Source organism: Danio rerio, chromosome 4, assembly GCF_049306965.1.
Source record: "Danio rerio strain Tuebingen ecotype United States chromosome 4, GRCz12tu, whole genome shotgun sequence".
Taxonomy (NCBI): domain Eukaryota; kingdom Metazoa; phylum Chordata; class Actinopteri; order Cypriniformes; family Danionidae; genus Danio; species Danio rerio.
The window spans coordinates 25,942,910-25,968,234 of record NC_133179.1 but is presented as its reverse complement, the minus strand read 5'-3'; the positions used below and the strand labels follow the sequence as shown (position 1 = coordinate 25,968,234).

Genomic DNA, 25,325 nt, shown 5'->3' with positions numbered 1-25,325 from the left:
CGACCTCTGAATCTGCCTTTACTTGCTGTGTCTCCTGCTACACAAATACATGCAAATACACACACACACACACACACACACACACACACACACACACACACACACAATCTAACACACAGAACTGAGCAAACAGGCATGAGGAACAAGGAAGAAGATAATGTAAGAACAGTGGAGGAATGAAAGGAAGACGGTGTAAAAAAGAGTGATTTTGGATGAGGAGAAAGGAGAAAGAAGCAGAATAAGATAGAGAGACATGCATACAGACATGGGCGTAGATTTGGGCACAGAACTACCAAATTTTTAGTGTACACCATTTACTCAACACTGAGGTACAAAACTGCTTTTTTTTCATCAAACACAAAGGGAAAGCTTTTGGAAAATGTCACTTTTTTCCCATGCACATAATGAATGGGGAATTGGCAAATAATAAACTTAAATGATAAAATAAAATAAAATAAAAAAATAATAAAATAAAATAAAATAAAAAATTACAAAATAAATAACAAACAATTAATAATAATATATAATAATTTAAATAAATATGCAAATAAGGAATTGGGGACTGGCTAATAACATAAAAGATAATTAAATTAAAAATTAAATAAAAATAAAAATATTATATAATAACAGACAATTAATAATAATATAAAATAATATATTACTAATTTTAATTTAATTTAATTTAAATATAAAGTAATAATTAACAAATAATTAATAATGATATAATAATCAAAATAAACATTAAAAACATAATAAAAGAAGCTCATAGCACTTGTGTGCAGTCTTCCAATTGTTAAGTAAAATTGTTAATACGTTTATCGAACAAATTGTTTGAAACTAAGTAAAATAATTGTGGTCTGTTAATATTCTTATGAAGCTAAATGTTCAGTCTTTGAACAGTATTTATAACACTGTGGCCTAAAAAGGTAATAAAACAAAAACAAAACAAAACGAACAAACAAGCAAGCGATAAAAATAAAATAACATAAAATGAAATAAAAAATAATAATAATAAATTTATTATTAAATTTATCCCTTGGCATTTTGTTTTCCTATTTATTTATTTATATAAAAAGATACTGATGGCCTAAGAGTGTGTAAATTAACAGCATAATTAAATTTTTTATCTTATTTATTTTATTTTTTATTTTTAAATAAAGGCTTAAATATATTTATTATATATTTAAATATATTTAGTTATTAAAAATAAAGGTCAAACAAATGAGAATAGAAAAAGCGCAATCAAGAATTTTAGTACATTTTGTCCACTTATTAAAGTCGCTTAGACATTCTCCAGATGTTCTCATTTTGTGTTTCATTGAAAGAGGAACGTGAAATACTTCTCTAGCACTAAATTCTGAGCGCAATGTTACTTTGTATAACTAGGGCTTCTTGTGTGTATTGCCTCCTTTTGTTAAATGCTTCAAGTGCAAGTCGCTTTGGACAAAAGCATGCTAAATGACTAAATGTAAATGTTATGTCTAGGTTACATATTTTGTTTTGATGCATTCATAATAGGTTTACACCTATCCTACTTGATTGATATATTTAAATCTCTTCATGATTGTTTTGAAGTGTACAAGTTTTAAAGGAAGGAAAGGAGTGTCCTATTTAAAAAAATGTGTCTTCATAGTCTTTTTCTCCTGATTGTGAGTAAATGATGACTGCTTCTTTGATTTACACAGGATTGAAGCCAAAGCAGTGCCCTTGGTCTGAAAGAGGAGAGGACAGAGAGGAGAATAGATTCAGCTTACCTGCTCTGAGGTAAACGTTATCTGAGAAATAAACACACAGGAACAGAGATGACCAACAGATACACACTGACTGAACACACACACACACACACACACGCACACACACATTACTGATGACATTTATTATTACAAACTGTAGCCATTTTTCAGTTACGCTTTAAGGTAGTGTTATTCATTCATTTTCTGTCAGCTTAGTCACTTTATTCATCAGGGGTCATCATCAACTGCCAACTTCTCCAGCATATGTTTTACACAGCAGATGCCCTTCCAATTTTTCAGATACACTTTAAGGTGGTATTAGTTAATGCATTTACTAATATGAACAAACAATGAACAATATATTAATTACATTATATTAATAGTAATTGTAATAAAGTTCACGGCCCTTTGGCCGCCGGGAAGAAGGAGGCAGAGAACCGACGCAGGTTTAAATTATTTATTAATAACAGTAACGGCAACTCCTCACAGAGACTGTCGTCTAAACCAAAACAAACGGACGGCAGCTCCGTGTCAAACTGAAAGCAAAAGTAAAATATTTCCGGCCCCGGTCCTCTCTCGGCTTCCTCTGCCATCGTTCCTCCTTTTATAGTCCTGAGCTCCTTCCGTGGCATTCGAGGCCGGTGTGCTCCGCAGGTGCATCAACTTACGCGGCGGCCTCATTCCGTTCCCACGGCTCTCGGCCATGCCCCTTCGCCACAGTAATATTTATCTTTGTTAACATTATTTAATGTAAATGAAATTGTTCATTGTTAACTCACAGTGCACTAATGTTAAAAAGCAAGAATTTGTATTTTAATAAAGCATTTGTAAATGCTCAACTCTGATTAATAAATGCTGTATTGTTCATGTTAGTAAATACATTAATGCATCCTTATTGTAAAGTGTGACCCCTTTTACCTAACTTTAATGTACAACCGAAAACTTTTAATCGCATTGAAATTTGAAAGTGAAAAAATAAAGGTGTTTGATTGTTAGTATCAATATAAATACGTTGTCTGCAAGCCAGACGGCTCCAATACAATGACAAAGTTCACATTTAAAAACATAAAAGTATTAAAAATTTGCAGTTTCTCACTTCCACAAAAATAATGAATGATTTTTTCTGATGTCACCTCGTACTTTTTATTTTTTTTATTTTTAAAGTTTGTTTTTTTAATTCATTTTTATATTTTAATCATATTTCTTTATTTATTTGTTAGGTAATATGGAATCGTGATTGTTTTAATATTTTGTTTTGTTGTGCTACATTTACTGTTTTTAATCACTTAAGACTGTTTTTTTTTAATCACATCTGTGAAATCAAAATAAACTCTTACTGCTAGAGCTATGATAAAATCGAAAGGCTATTGCTGTTTATTTAAAAAAAAACGGGAGTAGCTACTATATGTTCCGCCTTTGTCTTAATGTTTTAGTAGACTTTTGGTCAAACGTTGAATATATTAGATTTTTATATGTGAGGGTTTGGGTTAAGAATTGGGGTGGGAGTGGACATGCAATTTAATGAATAATATAAATAATTCTCATTATAATTACCGTGAAGGTTAATGTCGAGATTATTAAAATACGATTAATAGGTAATTACGTAAATATTACAAAAAATTTCTTTAACTTCCTGCCACAGCTGTATTCCTTCTAGCAGCCTTGATTCTAATGGTCTAAAAATCAATCCTATGATAGTTGCACATACACACACATACACAAAAAATCAATCAGACATGGTAAAACAATCTTAATTCTCGGCTATTCTTTTAATGCTTTTGTAGACACTATAAATCTAATTAATGAGGTTCAGTCACATTTGCACGAGTCCTTTCATTTAGTCATATTTCTTGTTGCACTCAGTTAAATGATCTTTGCTAGTGTAAATGGGTTATGATGACAGTAGTTTTCCATAAACCATTTGATTAAATGCTGAAGAACTGGAGTGTTGGCATTTGGTAATTTGCTGTCAGCACACATGACATTACAGCAATACTTTGCAGAATTATGCAAATATATAGTGATGTCATCATTTAATATAAATCAGTTGTTTTCAAATATATAAATAAAGTGTTTAATATGTTTTACAAATTTTATTAATTTATTTATTTTTTGTTTTTGACTCATTTAAAAAATTTAAATGGAGGTTAAAATATTATTCATTTAAGTTTTCAAATAAATAAATGCAGAAATGCAGAAATATATTGAGTAGAACAATTCTATCATGTAAATTCAATAAATTGTTTATTTTAAATAATCAATTTACAATAGAATCATAAAAATATTTATAACTTTATACAATTTTAACTAATCATAATAAGTTAAGGAGATTATTTAGCTATCAGTCAACGATTACATTTGTTTCCTGTATTTCCCAGTAAATCTGTTCAAAAAAATTTATTTATATTATTTGTCAGGCTGTGATGTAAACTAAAGCCTATTGGCTGTGATTAAAAGGGAAAGAAGTGATTTAAGTAAGCTCCACCCCGTCTTCCTGACCACAATGTAAACTACACACAACCCAAATTAAACTACACCCATCAAATAATTTGTGCAAAATAGCATTACCATTTTATTTTGGAGGTTATTTCAACAGAAACGAGAACTTTCCTTGAAATATAATATGGTTTTTGGGTTTCTAGAGATTGTTGATGGTATTTACTTGTCAAACTGCATCTTATCTTGAAAATGCAAACACAGATTGTATCTGTTCTTCTGAAAACTCTTTCTCACACAGACACACAAAAAAGCAAGCAGACTTGACAGTATAATAGGACTTTAACCTACTAGCTTTAAGCTCAAGCGGACTTATATTACATTTTAAAAAATGCTTACTCAGAATTTTTGTCTTGTTTCTACTGTAGTTCAAATATCTGAACATTCTTGAATCAAGAAGCATTTTCTAGACGAGTAAAAAAAATTGTTTCCATTCAAATTTAAGTGATTTTTTTTCCTTAAAACAAGCAAAATAATCTTAAGAACAATTATTACGAAGATAATTTTGTTTGTTTAAGGAAAAACAAACAGAATTTTGATTTTCATTTATTATTTGTTATAATTTTGACTTTGGACTAGAAAGATGAAATCTTCACATCACACCGTAGTCAACATTCCAAGTGAATCAAAATGTTTTTTTGTAAATTATCCCAGGTCAACACTGGCCATTTTTCAAACTTTGTTGTATAAGGTGATGATTCACTTCAAATGTTGTCTTCTGTATGATGTACAAAACTGCACTTACACGTAAACTTACAGTGCTTTACTTTATGTACATTTAAAGTCCCAATGATATCTAAATATTTTTTAGATGCTAGTATCGCTGTTAGTCTATATTTAGAATATGTATAAGCTATTCTGCTCTAAAATGGTGACAAAATTCACATTTAGAAAAAATAATCATTCAAACTCGCATTTTTTTACTTCCGCCTAAATGTATTTTTTTGACATCACTTTATACTTCAGTTTCTCATCAAATCTTTTGACCAATCCTATGCTCTTTACTATCTGACATGCCCCACCCCCTTCTCAATGATTTTCATTAGCTTTTTTTATTTGATGCGCTCCAGCTCAGTCCCTCTCACGGGCAGAGCAATGATAAAAAACAAAACACTATTGGCTGTCCTTTTAAAATGGTAGGAGCATACAATCATGTCCCACCCTGTCAACATGTTAAATTTAAAATTATGTCAAACATGGAACAAAAATGCACATTTCAAAGCACTTCACAGGACCTTTAGAGAAAGAAAATATTCGTGATTATAACAGCAAGCATTACACAAATGAACATGCCCCTATACTGACACTGAGGGGGAAAACATTTTAAGTCATTATTCTTGTTTTATGTGTGCGCAACAATCTCGCAGATTGATTATTTACGATTGAATCACTGAAGGGAAATGGTTTGTTTAGAGGATGTGATTTCATGTTTTTCTGAGCTTTGAATGAGTCGGGAGATTTATACTTTTCGATTGCGTGTGCACCTCACGAAACAGACGAGGCTTTTATACTTGACTCGTTTGTGATTGCGATATTCTTTAAAACGACAGGGGGCAGTTAAATCAAGCAATCAGGAAATTTCCGGAACTACGTCATATCATTAATATTATTGAAGATTTTTAAACTAATTATTTGTATTAATTATTTTAATAAGTATAAAGAATATTATAACCATTCAAGATTTTTTTTTAAATCAAATTTTGATGCATCACTTGCTTTTGTTCATATCTTGAACAGTTTTACTTTTTTTTTATTTTATTTAGCCCGCTCCACAAATGACACATTACTGTCTGGCTAGTTTCTGACATCTACTTATATGCTAAAAAGGCAATAATGGTTCAGCATTCCAGACCATGCACCAATGAAGCCTAGAGAAACAGGGCATCAGTATATTGTTAACCGATAGGTTTAAATATTCTTTTCCAGATATCAAAGAAATAATAGTTCTGTAACTATTAAATTCAAAATTGGGTCACACTTTACAATAAGGTTCATTAGTTAATGTTAATTAATGCATTTACTAACATGAACAAACAATGAACAATACATTTACTACCATATTTGTTCATGTTAGTTACCGTTAGTTAATGAAAATACAGTAGCTCATTGTTAGTTCATGTTAACTCATGGTGTATTAACTAATGTTAAAAACCATGGACTTGGATGTTAATAATGCATTAGTAAATATTCAATTATGATTAATAAATGCTGAACATGTGTTGTGCATGATTAGTTCATGTTAGTAAATGCATTAACTAATGAACCTTATTGTAAAGTGTTACTCAAAATTGTAATATATACATCTGTGTAAAACCTATGAATGGTGGAAAAACACTTTCCTTAATATTAAAACTACCCGTGTCTCCACTTTTGCCATGACCCTTCTTTTTGGTTTGACCAAACATATCCCTCAGGTTTTTCCAATCTTTTGCAAAAACTTTTGTCCTTTCCCACGGCTGTTGCAATTTCTAGCCAAGATTTATTGCTCATCTGGTTATGCCAGCCTGATCTTATGAGAAAATATAAGTATTTTACGTTTTGGCAGTTAAATGGCTAATTTGTATGAATTTGTACGATTTTAAAAAAAGAGGCGTGGCACCAAACCCCACCTCTAACCCCAACCATCATTGGGTGATGAGCAAATCGTAATAAATTGTACGAATTACATTGTACGAATTCATTTGAATTCGCCACTACATAAAAAAGTTACAAATTGGCGTGAGATTGCGTTGTTTATCCCTATGATCATGCATGGACGGATCATAAAGATGTCTGTACAGGCATACCTGTTTCAGACAAAAACTTTTCAAAATGATTCATATTCAAGTCAAATCAAATGTGGCGCATTTGATTTGACTTTTTTTGGGTGAACTAACCCTTAAAATTCCTTTAAAAACCTTTAAAATTCTAATAGATTCTGACCGGCTGTCAGGAAAAAAAATAATGAAATGAATGAAAGTGATCCCAAAGATATAGTTTCTCATTATCTTTCTTGATATAGCTGTGGTCTGAACTCTACTGTTGTTTAACACCCAGAACGTTTTTTTTTTAAGAATTATTATTTTTAAATTGTTATGCTCATAGATATTGCACCTGATGCGAAAGGCCCTTTACACAATATATTCACATGTCGTCGCCAAACCAACTTACATAAGACATGTTGAAACAATTTGCGTTTATGTTAATATTGTGCCAAACCTCAAGGTCAGCATTGCTTGTTATTGTTGTTAAAGTTTAAAATAACACTTTCTCTTAACACATTATCTTTCTGGTTCAAGACTAAATAATCTTTTCTAATATGAGCGAAACTGGTATGGCCAGATTCTTCTCTGAAGGGTTTAACAAATGATCAAGCTACCGGAACCATTACTTGTTTTTTGTGAACTGGCTCTCACAGATGTTAAGACCTATAATCTTTAGTGAATGCTGGGTTTGGAGAAGATCATGACACTGTAACCTGTTATAACCTGTTCTTCTTAAAGTCAGTTATATATGGCATTGTATTTTTGGATTAAACATGAATTTATGAATTTAATAATAATTTTATGAATGTAACCCTAAAAGTTGAAGTTGTACAGTTAAAATGGTGTAGATTTGGCATGGACCAGGGGGAAATGTCCCCACCAATATCCACCAATTACTGAAATGCCCCATACCAATACTTTAATCGACATCAAAATAAAGTAATGCTCCATCAGCTCTTAACCTATGCACCAACTCAAGTTCGCTACAAGTTCACCATAATACTATTAACCAAGGCAGTGCAATTAATTAAAATTCAGTTTTGATTTTGGCCTGCATGATTATGAAAAACAGTAACCGGGATAAAACAGTTAAATTGTGTCACACACCTCTCTAAATCTCTCTACATTCATACCTCCTCAAAGCCCGACTGCAATAAAATCACATAAATTGACTTTTTCAGCATGGAACGAGATTGTTGTTTGTATTATTAACTGTTTATTTTATATTATTAAGTACTTTAATTATGTTTATAAAAGTGCAAAACATAATTTGTGCTGTTTCAATGCATGCACTCTAGTGATGTATGTCCCCACCAATGTCAAGAGGGAATCTACACCCTTTTACAGTCATTTTAGGCACAATTATTAAATTAGAACTTTTTTCAAATTGTTTCAGAGTGCTCTTTAATGAAGAGAAGTTTTTATGAGCACATTTTTGAATATGATAGCTTTAGTAACTAACTTCTAATATCTAAATTATTTTGTCTTGCACATGATGACAGTAAATAATATTTTATTAGTCATTTTCAAGATAATAGCATTCAGTTTAAAGTGTCATTTAAAGGCTTAACTATGTTAATTAGGTTGATTAGGCAAGTCATTTGACAACAGTGGTTTGTTCTGTAGGCAAAAAAAATTTCTAAAGGGGGCTAATAATTTTGACCTCAAAATTTGTTTTAAAAAATAAATTAAATGATTTTGTTCTAGCCAGAATAAAATAATTATAAGACAATTAAGGCCCTTAAAAGGTATTAAAGTCTTAATCGTGTTTTTTACAACGTCTTAAAATTAGTTCAAGCATTGTCCAAAGATTTTGACTCCCCAAAAAAAGTATAAATATATTTATTTTCCTCCTATTGTTACCAATGGCGTGCTTGAAGTCACGTAATTTGCGACAAACACAGGAAGGTGATGTGACGCTCTCTACATACTGTATAGCGAAACCATAGGGAAAAACAGACAGCAAAATGGGAAAATGTAAGTTTGTGTACTCCTGGTTGGAGAAAGATGAGCTTAAACAATGGCTGAAGCCTGTCACAGAAAACAACTGCATTATTTATTCTTTCAAGCTTTGTTTCTTCTGAGCTTATTTTAGTTCTGTTGCGTGGTTGTACTTCATTGATTTATTTAACTACAACTGTTTATTAACAACTGTTTATTAAGTTAAAGGTTTGATACTGATTAAAACCTAAAGTGGCGATGACGTCTTAAAATATTCTGAGAAGGTCTTTGAAAAGTCTTTAAAAGGTATTGAAATGACCTTTTAGGATTCCTGCATAAACCCTGAATAGTTGGATAAATATTATTTAATGATACGCTGTCATAACAAAACAAAAAAAAAAAACAAGTGTGGGAGCATAATTCACATGAATAACGGATCAGTTTAGTCAGCTACCAAGCACAGATCATTAAAAATCAAAACTGCAATCGATAACATAATATCGTACTATATTTTAGTAGCCATATTGTGTTTTTTGTCACGAAAATTATTTCTAAAAAAAAAGAGATTGAAGATGTGGTCCATGTAAATTTATTTATTTGCTCAATACTTACTGTATTTATCAACTTATATATCATTCCTTAACCTAAACTTTACTTGTTTTCACTTTAAACAAACAAACAAAAAAACATGATTATCACAGACCAAATTGAGTGTAACAATAATTAACAAAAGTCTTATAATCGTATTAAGGTCAATAATCATTTGATGACTTGTTTTAAAAGTCTTTCTTTCTTTCTTTCTTTCTTTCTTTCTTTCTTTCTTTAGTATATTATAACTGCTGCTGCTTGTGGTGTCACATTCAGCCTGTGTTTATTTTATTTTTCAATCACTTCTAGCTTGATCCTCCAGTGACCTGTTTCCACGTGTTCCTTTCAGTCATTTGCTCAATAGTTATTCATTTAACAATCTCATCTGTCAGCCTTTGAGTTCATTATCAATGTGTATTTAAGCTCCTTGTTCTCATTTGTATCCGATCCAGTATTGTTTGAACATCAATGTTAAAGTGCTCATGTTACTTATACTCTCATCTCAGTCGATTTATAATTAAAAGACTACACTGTTGTATATGTGTATATATATATATATATATATATATATATATATATATATATATATATATATATATATATATATATATTTTTTTTTTTTTAAGAAGCTCATGTGATTTAATAAAATGATTCTGAAAAAAAATGCTATATTAAAAAATTAAGTTACTTTTAAAGGAAAGATTAAAATGAAAAAAAAAAAGTGTTTGTTTTTACTTTATTCAAGCGCGTAGATATTAAAACATAAACTCCACTATTATACGTAAAATTGTATTTTAATTGGAATTGCTTATGTTTACATTTGATTAAAAACCAAGCAAGTCCTACTAAGCTTACTAACACTGGTGTTTCCATAATGCTTTGGAGCATTTAGCTTCCCCTGACTAATTTACAATTGTACTTTACTCAATATCGCACATTCATTGACTGTTAACATAATTGTGTATTGTGTACCACATATTTATGTTTGTTTAGTATCATAAACTTATCATATATATTGTAACAATACATTTATTGTCTTTTTTGTTTACTAATATTTGTAATAGAGGAAAACCCCTTTGAATGGCAGAACAATACTTTAAATAGCAAAGTAAATTTTAATTGATTAAAAATAACACAACAAACAGTAACTTAAGTAAATATTATTTAAAGAGACAGTTTACCCCAAAATTATATTTATTTACTATTTATTCGCTGTGAAGTGGTTCCAATCCTTTGAGTTTTCTCTCTTCTGTTGAACACAGAAGAATATATTTTGAAATCCTCTCACCATTGACTTCCATAGTATGAAAAGCACGTGTTGTATGTTCAACAGAAGAAAGAATCTCAAACAGGTTTCAAACAAGTAAAGGGAGAGTAAATTGACAGATTTTTCATTTTGGTTGAACTATCCCTTTAATTCAATAAAAACATTGTAAAAACTTGCCAAATTTTAACTTTTTTCAGTGTGTGGTAGAAATAAACATTTTAAAACGAATTCTAAATTCAGTTCTAATTTCCAGCAAATGAATAAATGAACAATAAATAACGAAGTGTGCTCAGAAAACTCCAAACACACGTCCTGTACTTTTGCCCCATATGGTGATGCAGACATCTCCAAAACCCGACAGATAAATCTAAACTTGTTGTTATTAAAACAATTATAAATATGCTTATAATAAACAATACTGCTAATAATAATAGTAACATTATACAAATGCAAATTGTCATGAATAAACTGAAAAAAGGCATGGAGGCATGAAGAAGACATGGAGGTAGTGGTTTATATATTTATATATAGAACATAATAAATTTTGTAACGTTTTATTCTTTGATTTTTTAAATATGTAAAGATATTTGTATATTGCTGTACATCCTGTGTGTATTAAGCAATGTGTAAGCATTTGAACCTGCATGGGCGCATAACAAATGCCCTCTGCGCTGGAGTAGACCTGCTTTTAGATTGTCAGTGACGCAGTCTATTTCAGTTCTTTAAAATAGCAACGCGCCAACAATACGCCTTAACACACCTCTATTTTAGACCAGCACACCCATGAGTCCACAAAGTGGAGCAAATGGATTTGCTATTTAAACAACGTGGTGCAAAATGTAAAGTTTAGGGTTGCACTGGTCTGAAAATAGCAAAAAGTCTTGCCAAATGCTTGTTGTGCCTTATTATATATCAGGGCCCATGATATTGCATAAAAATAGTCACTTCCAACATTTTGGTTATCACATTATTTCTTTAACTTCATGACTTTTTCATGCGCATGACTGAATATACTCAGTAAATATGTTTCCACTGTGGTTTCCATCACACATTTTTCTTACCGAATAAACAGTTTACACTACTCAGTGGTGCATCTAACTTTTTATGCAAATTTATAAAAATGTATGTGCATTTTGGTTTTACCATTAACCTTTTTTATGCAGTCATAGAAGTATAACATTTCCAACAATGTCACTTTTAAGTTTTGTTGCCAGTAAAATGGAAGCCTGTTAACAAAGAATGCAAGCTTAATGGCACTGAAATTAAATACTGCAATTTTAATAGCTTTAAATGGGGGCACTTTTGTTCTGGAGGTCCTGGCAATTTTTTTTATTTATTTATTTTTTCTAAGAGGTCAAATTATTAAAAGTGAATTGAACATGCAAAAAAAATCTGCATTAACACAGACAAAATGATCACAAAAATTAATGAAAAAGATGAATTCACAAGGGTTTAAAGTGTATATAGTTCATCAGAAAAAAACAGTAACCTCATTCCAGTTCCAAAGAACCATTCCAATCGTTGGCAGAAGATAATCCACTTAAGATAAAACCTAAAAACCTTTCAGTTGTTACACATGCTACACTCAATGACATCTCATAGTGCTCACAAACAATTCCTACCAGAGCATTGTGTATTTCCACAAGCGCCTGCTCTCTTTGTTTGATTGACATAAGTATTTAAACCCTTTGCATTGTTGATTAAATATGTGTGTGTGTTTGTGTGTGTGTGTGTTTGAATGTCATTGGTTGAGATGAGGAGGGACTGTTTTAACATGATCTTTATCTGTGTTCGAATAGACGTGTTTCTCGAACTTAGTTTGCACCTTACCTTCCGGTGGTTGAAGTGTTTTGTCGTTTTGCGCACACCAGCCGACTGGATGAAGTTCGGCTGTCATGACGTCACACCAGAAGTCAGCCTTGCGGTCTTCACCATAGCCACAGTAGCGTAACAGTAGCAGCTGACCACATGTGGTTATGATGGTGGCCACCCAGTATGTGTCCACGCTGCCTTTATTGGCCACTTCTAGCTTCATTCCTGGCTGAAAACTGCTCTGAAGACTGAGTTCCACCTGTATGTACAATCAGATGAGATGATGTTAAAGGCTGGGTTGTTTTAATCGAACTTCGAGTAAAATATGGACATAAACAGTGGTTTTTACCATTTTAAGTTGATTGAACATAAAACAATTAATAGACAGTAAGTTAGAAGTTGGATTTAGGTTTTGAATAGAATTAGTGATGCAGAACAAGATCATACTTTATAACTACTAATAAACATTAATATCTGATATGCAGGTAATTAGCTAGTAGTTAATAGCATGAATTGTGATCTAAAGTGTCACCCAAAATTGCCCAAAGACATGAATAGGTGTTGTTTAATAGTTTTATGAAAACCTTGAGGGAATTTATTCACTTCCAAATAAAATAATAATTAAGAGTTTTTTTTAGTTTACAGACACCTCATATGGTTTAATTACTGCATTTTACAACTCCATATGTCATACAGGTGCATTGTCACAGATTGTAAAAGTAGTTGAGAGTTGAAAGTACGCTGAACCAGTTTTTTTACATAGTTAAAAAATTATATTAAAGGTCTAAAGCTGGAAACACAAATGAAAAGTGTAGCTCGATTTTTCTGCCAAGTTTTTTTTTAAATATTTTTTTTATTTATATATATATATTTTTAATGGGTAGATCTTGCCTTTCAGCAAGGCAGAGGTAAGGGATCTTGGACTAAAAAAGGCTGGCGACCATTGATCTAAATTGAACTAAAGTCAGCTTGTTTTTGTTTTTTTGTACATGTCTCAAATGGTTTTACTTATTGACCCAAAATTTTCAATGAGACATTTCAGTAGCAGCCCAACTCAGTATCAAACCTAACCTGTATTTCATGTTGTCCTGGTTGTATTTGTAACGTTGCTCGTAATGTTGAAAATGAAACAAAATAATGTGCCCTTGTTGGAACCAGTCCAATTGTGTGGTTTTTACAGTGAGCTTTATTTATTTATTTATTTTTTTGTCAAAATACCCTGGAGAATATTAACAGCAAATATTCATTCAAGGGTTTGGGGACAGCATGTTTGATTGATTAAAGAATTAATAAATAATCAAAAAATGTATCGATGAATGACTATTAAATTAATTAATTGGTGATTTATTGATGATTAAAAATTATTAATTGATTGATTGATTGATTAATTGATTGATTGATTGTTTTAAAAGTTTTTTATGATCACCAAGGCTGCATTTATAATCCAAACATTTGACTAAAACTTTCAAGTTGGGAAATATTACAGTTTATTAAAATCAGTTTTTATTTTAATACAATCGAAAATATACGTTCTTCCAATGATGTAAAAACAGAATTTTCAGCATTATTACTCCAATGTTACATGATCCTTAAGAAATAATTTTAACATGCTGAGGAAACTTTTTTATTTATAAAGTTTATTCTTTATAACGTTTATTCTTTACAAAGTGTAACTCAATTTGACATCACTGAAATAGAATTGCAGATTGGGACAATGTGCATCCCTTCTCCTTTTTAGTAACCAGGCTCAATAAAATTATGTGCCTCTGCCTGCATTTTTCCAAAACATAAAACATGTTTATCTGGGTACATTTCATTGTAGTTTGAGATGACAAATTCTCTAGAGATGTTACTAATAGAATGTTTATATACACCGTTCCCGCATTATTTGCGTCAGTTACATTCTAAAAATAACCCGCAATAGGTGAAATAGTAAAGTAGTCAGCTTTGTTTTATACAATTATAGATGTTTTTAGGCCGTAAACCCCTCACTACACACTTTATACACTTTTCTCAGACAGACAATAACATTTTCACACTTTTCTCTTTTGTTTAAACACTCTCAAAATTCAAAAGTAGATATGTATACTTTTATATTCATTTATTAAAAGAATTGTGTGTGAGTGTGCAAGCTCTCACATGTCTAAATGAAGTGTGAGGGGCAGCAGTGGCTCCAGTATCCTCAAGATATTCTTCCCAGTTGAAATCTACCTCCTCTTCTCCACAATCCATGCTTGCTAGAAGAGAGAGACAGAGCAAATAAGTTTGTGTCAGCATATTAAAATTTCTTGTTGTTTTTTTCATACATGTATTGTGGCTAGATATTATGATGAAACATAAATGAAACCTATTCCGTGCAAGTACATGAAGCCATTTCTAAATAGCTGGGTTTTGTGTGTCATTGCAAAATGTACAAAATTCTTAATCCACAATATCACTATTGCTATAGTGTGCAAAATATAACATCACTTCTACTATAGAAAGATTTGTGGATCATTTTCAACTAAAAACCAAAGACTTTGTATGCACTTTGGCCGCTTATTTGCATACATGACAACTGTTGTTCTGGGGGCACACTTTTAAAATTGGCTGTCAAAGTGTATGTTTTTTTTTTAAACGATACCATTATAAATTATGTGTAACTGCAAAAACACGGAGTACTGTGACATTATTATTGAATGTGTGTGTGTGTGTGTGAAGCAATATAATATGCACAAAAAATATTGGGCTTTTTCTCTAAAAAACTTGTTACTCTACCCCGTTTAAAGCATCATTATGGACGTTTTCACGTTATAACTAACGTGGCTCAAACGATGGATCTGCAACAAAACAATAATGGTTTTGGGAAAAACTCGTCACTACATAGTTCTTTTCCCAAATGATGCATATTTCGTTTTTTGGGAAAGGCACCTCTAGTTAAGAATATTAAACTGACATCAAACTGACGTCATCAGAGAAGAACCAGCACTACAAACACAGAAGCAAATGTTCAGACTTTGATTGAAGTTTAGCAAAACAAACTTTTTTTTACTGAACTCACTTCTTTATTTTTTCACCTAAAGAACAACAATGTGCACTAGTGAAATAAATACTGTAAATTTGGATTTCACATGGATTTTAAAAAGTAATCTGTCATCCACTTCACTAATTTTGCAGGGTGACGCAAATGCACTGAAGCGTTTTGATGAGCAAACACAAGAAATATTCATAAACTTGCAAGTGCAGCATTCCCTTTTCTCCCACATCTCCCTCTCTCTCTCTCTCTCTCTCTCTCTCTCTCTCTCACTCTCTCTCTCTCTCTCTCGCTCTTCAGCTTACTAACTTGACTAAAAAGCTAATCTCATAGCATTATTACAGTAATAAACACTCCATTGACTTCAGGTTTTACATTAGCTCATTTATGCTATGAGTCATCTGTTTCATCTTCTAAAAAATCAAATGTGTGGGGAAGTCTATTCATTGCTTATGACTTGTTCACTTAAAGAAAAAACTTTAAACGATTCAAGATGAAACCCTCATTCAATCTAACCCAAGGACATGGTGGGTAAACATTCCACATTGCTCTTACTTTCTGAAGACTTTGACATAGTGGAAAAAAACATTCCTATTAACTCAAGTAACATCTACAAATATAATTATCAACAACTACCCCAATCACACCATAGCAAAAATAAAATGTAGAAATACAGTTGAAGTCAGAATTTTTCTTCCCCCTGTTTATTTTCCCCCCAATTTCTGTTTAACGAAGAGAATATTTTTTAACACATTTCTAATAAAATCTGTCTTGATAAAAGTAAACAATATTTGACTAGATATTTTTCCAGACACTTCTATAAAGCTTAAAGTGACATTTAAAGGCTTAACTAGGTTAATGGGTTAACTAGGCAAGTTATTGTATAACGATGGTTTGTTCTGTAGACTATCAAAAATAAATAAATCTTAAAGGGGCTAAAATTTTTAACCTTAAAATGGTTTAAAAAACAAAAAACTGCTTTTATACTAGATGAAATACAACAAATAAGACTTTCTCCAAAAGAAAAAAAATATTATCAGACATACTGTGAAAGTTTCCTTGCTCTGTTAAACATATTTAAAAATAAAAAATATTTAAATATTTAAAAATGAAAAAATAAAAATTCAAAAATTCAAAGGGGGCTAAGTATTCTGACTTCAACTGAGTATAATATTTGGCCCAAAAGTCATATTTTTTTAGAGTATTTTTTTATAATTTCCTTACTGAATTTATCTAGTTATATATACTAGTTGGTTCAACGATATTTAGTTGTAATAGCTGTTCAATCAATCATATAACTATTAAATGTCACCAACAAAATGTTATGAACAAGCAGTTTAAAGTGGTATGAATGTATTTACACAACAAATGCTTAATGTACAGTAAATAGCCTACTACATCAATATAAATGACTCAACTGAGAAAAAACAGCACTTCATATTATGACTAAACAAACAACATATGATGGTCTGTAAATTTAGAGTATTTCCATAAGTGCAGAATTAGTCAGAAACACACTCTTATACACTTGACAAAACTTTTTTTAAACTATATATATATATATATATATATATATATATATATATATATATATATATATATATATATATATATATATATATATATATATAATATGCGCAATATATTGTTTCAACATCAATATTGCATTGTGTGTGTCCACAGTAGTCATAATGCAGAATATGCAACGTTGAGTTGGGATTGTTATTTTTCAGCACCACTAAATTATAACCATAATAGAGTAAACATTTATCATTAACAAACTTTTTAAAGTCATTTCAAGTGAATTTGGGCACAAAAACAGTGTTGTTTTACATCTGACTTTTTATATTTTTTAATTTCTGATTAGTTGTTTATTAATAATTATTGTTCTTTTGTCTTTGCTGTATTGTAATTATTTATGCTTACTATTTGTTTATTTTTATACATTATTCACTCTAAATTCAAGGGCTTCTCTTGATTTTTCCTTTTTTTTTAAATTTGTATTTAATATTTTTCTATAACACATATTTGGGTATACTAGTTTTTGGACCGTAATCATAAGTTATTTTTTTAGATTAGCTCCAGATTTGGCTTCAGTACTGCCTAAACTAAAGTATATTTACAAATATAATATTGTATAGCTTCCTACTGAAAATATAAATTTAATAGATAGTTTTGTGAGGGGTGTTCGTATACAGTATATGCTGAGCACTGTATATTTAGTTTTTTCTCTCTCTATTTTGACAGCCCATTTTATATAAGTTTATGAAGTTAAAGTTTATGACTTCATTCATACAGTAGACAGATCACTCCCAAAACAAACTGATTTTCTGCATTGTTTAGCTGGATTTAACATGCAATAATAATAACACAAAGCAAGCTCAGGCTAAATCTTATTGCAAAGGTTACACGGCAGTACAAATAACTTTATTAAATGTATCCATTTACATATATTATATACAATATAATAACTTCTTCAATGAATCAGAAAACTATTAAACATTACCTTCAGAATATGTCCAATCAACAATCTATTATGAATGTATTTACACATAAATTTTTATAATGCGAATAGTAATAATAATGCAAACAAATTTACTTTTCGTTTCTGCATGCATAATGCTTTATAGTGCTAGCTAAGACTAAATGCAAAAGGTACATGTATAAATTACTTTTTTAAATGCCTACTAATCTCTGAAATCGAATCAAATTTTCTCAAAATGTAAGTTGCAGAGATACGTATCATACCACACAGTTCAATATAAAAATGTAATAAAAAAAAAAGAAAGTTGCTTTAAAATTAGGTTTCAGTTCTTTAAAATCTATTCTTGGATTTCTCATAATCTGAAACAGAAGAGATCTACGTTTAATTTAAGCCATGCCTTGTTGCTTGTTGATGAGTTGCATATAAACTATTACTCATATATACATTCATCTACAACTGACCCTTGAAATACTCTGGATTATTCAGAATGATTACAATCTAGATGAGCTGTCAGATCATCTATGTAGTGTTTTTGTGAAGATCTGTCCTGCTCTCCTATTGGTTGATTTCAAACGTAATCACTGATGATGTCAGTACAGTCACTAAGGTGTGAAAAGTTGCTGACTGGCAACCAAAAAAAAAAAATAACACAGCATGTTTTAGTTCTAATTGTGCTGCAAAAAAACTGAAGAATGCTACACTTTTTCTTGGCTTATGCTGGTTTGAATTTTTTTTTTTTTTTGTGCTGGTATGCAGCGAAACTTGTTAATCATAAATTTGTAATACATTCAATAGCTCATTAAAGCTCAAATTTGTGTTAAAATTGTTTTTATAATGCCAAATAGCTTATTATTGTAGTTCTTTGAGGAAGGTATCTACAGTATACAGGTCTCAAACTGAAAAAAAAATCCTGATGCCTTAATTTTTTTAAGCTGAATCAAATTAACCTTATGAATCCATTGAACTTATATTATTTTAAACTGACTTAAAACAGCTTGCATAGCTTAGATATTTAAGTTAGAACATGATTAACTTAAAAAATATGCTTTCAGGACTTATTGATCATATAATGTTTACAGTGCATGCTTTATAGAACCTATGCACTAATATGCTAATCTGTAAATTACACAATACCCGAGTATATATCATACTCTTAGAAGCTCTTTATAAAATGCAATAACGTCCACATATTTTTCACGAAACTATTTTCCACTTTATTTCCCCTAAAATTCTTAATTTAGGCAAAAATCAGTTATCACCATATTTCCCAAGTTGATGGATCACATAAGGAATTGCAAATATTATTCTTATTATTAGTTTTTTTAAATAAAATGTTCAATTTAAAGTTAAACTTTGGCTACAAAAAAAAAAAAAAACATTTAAACTCCATGGAACCTTTTCACAATACAAAAAAAAAATTGTCTTAGTGGTATTAAAATGTCAAAAAGTCACTCACTAAAAGCTTCTCAAAAAATAGTTTTTACAGCACTGAAACAAAAGTACATTCTGGACTTTTCCAAAATGTACACCTGAAAAATAGTTGCTAATACCTAAACTCCTCCATACACACTACAACCTGTATTTCTTTTTTTTTTTTTTTTTTGGAGTTAAGAGCAATGAATAATACATACATTGAGATGTTAATGCATATTTCTTCTATTGAAGTCCTGGTTTTAGATGGAACTAAGAATGAGAAGTTCACTTTAACACTTGAAAACCACTTCCTTGCAAATGACTCATTCAGTATGTGTGTGTGTCGGTGTGTCTTTGTGCCTGTGTACCTGTGTGTTTGTGTGTGTGTGTGTGTGTGTGTGTGTGTGTGTGTGTGTGTGTGTGTGTGTGTGTTTGTGTGTGTTTGTGTTTGTGTTTGTGTGTGTGTGTGTGTGTGTGTGTGTGTGTGTGTGTGTGTGTGTGTGTGTGTGTGTGTGTGTGTGTGTGTGTGTGTGTGTGAGTGTGTGTGTGTGTGTGTGTGTGTGTGTGTGTGTGTGTGTGTGTGTGTGTGTTTTATAAACACAGCAGAACAATTCCACAGAAAAATATTAGTCTTCTGTCACTCCTTTGGCAGATATTTTTGGCAGCATTACTCACTGCTCCAGCCGAGAAAGACTGGAATCAAAGCGGAAATTAACATGACAAGGATTCGCTCTGACTTATGTGGGCTTTAAATGAGAAAAAAAACAAAACTTGAGAACCTCCATCCAAATCGCTGTCAGAAGAAACACTTCTCATAAACTGGGCTGAGAAAGATTCTACTAATAAATAAATAAATTGCAAATATGAAAACTACCCACCCTCACTAAACACTAAACAAAAATATCTTAAAATGACAACATTTATGCTTTGTAAAGATGTATGTTGCTAGGAAAAATCAATGAGTCACACTTTACATTAGTTAATGTTAGTTAATTTACTAACATGAGCTAAGTATGAACGATGCTTGTACAGCATTTATTAGCCATAGTTCATCATTTACTGATGCATTATTAAAATCCAAATTCATGCTTGTTAACAATAATTAATGCACCATGAGTTAACATGAACAATGAACTGCTTTATTTTCATTAACTAACATGTATAAATACAGTAATTATTGTATTGTTCATGTTAGTAAATGCATTCACTTGCATTAACTAATACAACCTTATTATAAAGTATTACCGATATATGATGTAAAAAATCTTTGGACATTAGTTGACGGGATCTGTTTTTATTACTTCGTTCTTTATAAAAAAATACTACAAACAGCCAGAAAAAAAAACTTCTGCAACAAAAGCATATACCAGAGGTGTCCAAAGTTGGTCCTGGAGGGCTGGTGTCCTGCAGGTTTTAGCTCCAACTTGCCTCAACACACCAGCAAGGATGTTTCTGGAAAGAACATGATTAGCTAGCCCAGGTGTGTCTGATTGGGGTTGTAACTAAACTTTTTTGGTCACCCCTGGCATATACAGTATAAAAATGCAAGGTTGCACTCAATTCATTCATGTTGTCACAACACAAATCGATTAAGATAATTTTAAAAAAGTAAGTGGATTGAACATAAAACAATTAAGTTGTCGCAATAAATCTTAAGATTTATGTTGTTTCAGTTTATTTAAATAAGTACTTTGAACAAGCAGCAAAACTCATTTTTTAATATATACAAGCAAAATCGTCATGTATTGTTAAAGAAATCAGTGTATTTTTTGCTTTACAAAGAACTTCTAACAACCAAGCTTTTCATTAAAGTTTCTGTGATTAAACATGTTCTTGAGATTATTAAAATCTCAAACTGTTATGAATGAAAAGCTTTCATAAATTTCAAAAGTAAAAAACTACCCATCCTTACATTATGAAACACAAGTCTCTCTGAATGATTTCATTTACATTTATGCAGTAGGCAGATGCACATTTCTAATATAAAAATATGAAGCCACACAACTTTTTTACACAACTTGAAGTTAAGGGAGTTGACTTAATCTTGATGGACCCTTTTCACAAGCCTGTTATGACGTGTTTAATGGTCATCAGCATCTTAAATCCTTGAAATTTTTAATATTTAGATTTTTTTATTGTATGAACATTTATATGTATTTATGTATCTTCAATATCATCTTTGCATCAAATTGCAAAAAGGTTTTCAGTCTCCCACAATTTTTTCCTTTTTCTGAAAGTCTTGATAACACCATCGTGTTTATTTTATTATTTTAGCATATAAGATTGTATTAGTTATTTGTTGTATCATCCCATTTACTGCACTCTTAAGTTTTCCCAACTATGATGACTTGCGCTACTGAGAAACCTGAAATGTGAAAAGGGTCTATTACTCCATCCACCATAAAATACTGCTAGCAGGCAGAAAAACAGATGGGTTTAACAAAAGCATAATTAAATGTATCAGTTAAAAAAAAAAAAAGATTTTATAAGAATATTAATTTTAGAGTATAGATATTCACTCTACAAAAAACATGTAACATCTTAGGTTTTTATAATATAAAGAGTTATTTATTGTGATTAAGCAGGTTCTTGGAATTACTAAAATGTCAAATGTATAATGATAAAAAAGTAAACGCATTCCATAAATAAAAAAATAAAACTACCCACTCTTCAAACTAAACAAAAATTAAAAAAAAAATTACTTCATTTACATTTATGTAGTTTCTAGAACAAAACAAATGTCAAGTTTGTTTTTATTTTTATTTTTTTACATAATTAGAGTCAAAGAAGTCAACAGAATATTGAATATCTATTTTTATCACTCCATCTATCATAAAATACTAGAAACAGCCAGAAAAACAGAGAGGCTAATAAAAAATAAGACAGTTAAACTGATCAGTTTTAGTCAAAAAAAAAAACTTTCCAAATGTTATCAATGTTTTTCAAAATGAAATATTTTGTGTTCAAGAGGGAAATTTTTTTTTTTACCCAGATATTTAAAAATAATTTATTTTAGAGCATTAATCACAATACCGTGAAACTGTGATAATTTTATCCAAGGTTATCATACAGTCAGAATCTTATGACGGCCCATGCCTACTTCAGATACTGCGAATTATTCAGGAAGTTTAATACCATGCTATTTCCTCTTCCACCTTCTTATCAGCTGATGATTTGGCCTTTTTTTTGTCCATCCCAACTCTCCATCAAACAATACCCTCTGATGAAATTTGACTCTTCTCCTTCTCACTCCTTAAGGAGGAAGAAGTATCCAAACTTCTCCACTCTGCTCATCCCACAACCTGCCCTCTAGACCCAATTGCCTCAAACATCCTACAGGACATTTCCGCGGCCATAGTGCCGGTCCTAACACATATCATTAACACTTCACTCCACACTGGCACATTCCCAACCACTTTTAAACAGGCCCGGGAAACCCTGCTGCTCAAAGAAACATCACTCAACACCTCATTGGTTGAAAATTACAGACCAGTCTCTCTCCTTCCTTTTATTGCCAAAACACTGGAAAAGGTTGTTTTTAACCAAATTTTCACATTTTTACCTCACAATTACATGCAGGATGCAAGCTAATTAGGCTTCAAATGTAGACATTCCACTAAGACTAGGCCTTGCAGATTGCCAAAGCAGGTTTTAAATCATCCCTTCTGCTTTTACTGAACCTGTCTGCTGCATTTGATATGGTGAATCAGTAGATTCTACTCTCCACCCTCTCCTCAGTGGGCATCACTAGAACCCCACTCTACTGGTTGGAGTCTTACCTCACCGGAAGATCATTCAGATTGGCTGGAGAGGAGAAGTATCTAAATTCATCAGCCGGTCACTGGGTATACCTCAGGGATCTATTTATGGTCCCCTACTATTTCCTATTTGCATCACATACATCACTAGAAACCATCATGGAATGATGGTGGAATGATCTTCCCATTCCCACACAAACTGCGGATTCACTGGTATCCTTCAAATAACAACTAAAAATACCTATATTTGAGATCACCTAAACCCCTGTGAATAGAACCAAGACCCCTCTTCCCTCTCCCACTTCACCACACACCAAAACTCAAATATTATTAATTCTGAGTGTGCCTCACCAGGTGAGTGGGCTTAACAAACCACCTGTAGAAAACACACTCTTACATTTATCTGACACTTTAGCTTCTTTTTTTTTTTTTTTTTGTACATTTGCACCAGATTTTTACAATCACTCCATATAAAAAACCTCCCCCTCCTTAATCTAGCAATAAATTCGCTGAGCATAAACAGTTTCTTTGTATAAACAGCAAATCAAGTATGAAATTAAATTTAAATTAAAAATTAAATTAAATTAAAATTTCCAATAAGTCAACTGTTATGTTTAAACTGTTATAAAATTAAATAAAAAATATATTTAAAAAATAAAAACAAACTACTGACCCTAAACCAAAACTAAAGCTCTTCTTGTTGAAACACTGAATTCCTCCTCAATTAATTGTAAGTTGCTTTGGATAAAATCGTCTGTTATATGACTAAATGTAAATGTAATGATTAAATAGCTTCTATAAGATTATTAAAATTTCCAATGAGTAAACTGTTAAGTTTAGACTGTTATAAAATAAAAAACAATAGTAATTCCAAAAATAAAAACAAATTACTGACCCTAAACTAAAACTAAAGCTCTTCTTGTTGAAACGCTAAATTCCTTCTCCATTGTAAGTTGCTTTGGACAAAATCGTCTGCTAAATGGCTAAATGTAAACATAATAATCAAACAGCTTCTATAAGATTATTAAAATTTCCAATAAGTCAACTGTTAAGTTAAAACTGTTACAAAATAAAATAAAAAATATATATTTAGAAGATTAAAACAAACTGACCCTAAACTAAAACTAAAGCTCTTCTTGTTGAAACACTGAATTCCTCCTCAATTGTAAGTTGCTTTGGATAAAATCATCTGTTATATGACTAAATTTAAATGTAATAATTAAGTAGCTTTAATAAGATTACTAAAATTTCCAAACAGTCAACTGTTAAGTTTAAACTGTTATAAAATAAAAACAATAATAATTCCAAAAATAAAAACAAACTAAGCCTAAACTAAAACTGAAGCTCTTCTCGTTGAAGCGATGAATTCCATCTCAATTTTAAACTGCTTTGAACAAATTTGTCTGCTAAATGTCTAAATGTAAATATGATTAAATAGCTTCAGTAAGATTATTAAAACACCCAATAAAAAGTTAACTGTAAAGTTTAAACTGTTATAAAATAAAATTAATAAAATGAATTCCAAAAATACGACAAACTACTGACCCTTACCAAACTAAAGAAAAATTTTTTAAATGACTACATTTAAGTTTTCAAAATCCAGCTTCAAGCATATAATTTCCAATCCATTTTTTCTGATCATTGATCTGATTTTGACAGTATGATATTTCATGTTTCACTAAACATTGTCATGTACAAAATGACCCTGGAGTTGCAAAAAGAGAATCGAACCAACAACATTATCATTGCTAGTGCTATCCACTACTATTTGAGCTACTGAAATATCAAATGTTCGAATGCCTAACAAATATTTGCTATTCACACACTGTAAAAAATATATGACCAATTAGTCAGCATATGTTTAAAGGTAATTGTAACCTGTTAAACTAAGTTAATCATGTTCTAACTTAATGTTATAGGTCAGTTTTAAATCAGTTTAACTTAATATAAGTTTAATGGATTCATAAGGTTAATTTGAGTCAGCTTAAATCTTTAAGGCAAACTGGATTTTTTTTTACTGTGCAGCTACAGTCATTTGATTGTGGCTTTATTGTGGTTAAGTCAACTCAACACAT

At 30.9% G+C, this 25,325-nt stretch overlaps 2 protein-coding genes across 10 annotated transcripts in view; one reads left to right on the top strand and one right to left on the bottom strand.

Annotated features, from left to right (window-relative positions):
* tmem110l (transmembrane protein 110, like) overlaps positions 1-25,325 on the top strand; it is a 220,690-nt gene that overhangs the window by 156,484 nt on the left and 38,881 nt on the right. For all 6 annotated transcript variants that reach the window (XM_073945732.1, XM_073945735.1, XM_073945734.1 and 3 more), the window contains one exon: positions 1,686-1,764. The gene's annotated coding sequence lies outside the window, so the exon portion shown is untranslated. The remainder of the gene's footprint in view (positions 1-1,685; positions 1,765-25,325) is intronic.
* Positions 1-25,325, bottom strand: part of sfmbt2 (Scm like with four mbt domains 2) — a 77,326-nt gene that overhangs the window by 47,104 nt on the left and 4,897 nt on the right. Inside the window, exons 2-5 of one of the 4 annotated variants that reach the window (XM_073947208.1) lie at positions 20,860-20,944; positions 14,721-14,818; positions 12,600-12,840; positions 1,755-1,775 (exon numbers count right to left, since the gene is read on the bottom strand). In XM_073947208.1, the coding sequence (XP_073803309.1) occupies positions 1,755-1,775; positions 12,600-12,840; positions 14,721-14,813 (355 nt within the window). In that variant the 5' untranslated portion in view covers positions 14,814-14,818; positions 20,860-20,944. The remainder of the gene's footprint in view (positions 1-1,754; positions 1,776-12,599; positions 12,841-14,720; positions 14,819-20,859; positions 20,945-25,325) is intronic. The other 3 variants (XM_073947209.1, XM_005164834.5, XM_677950.9) reach the window with 3 other exon arrangements.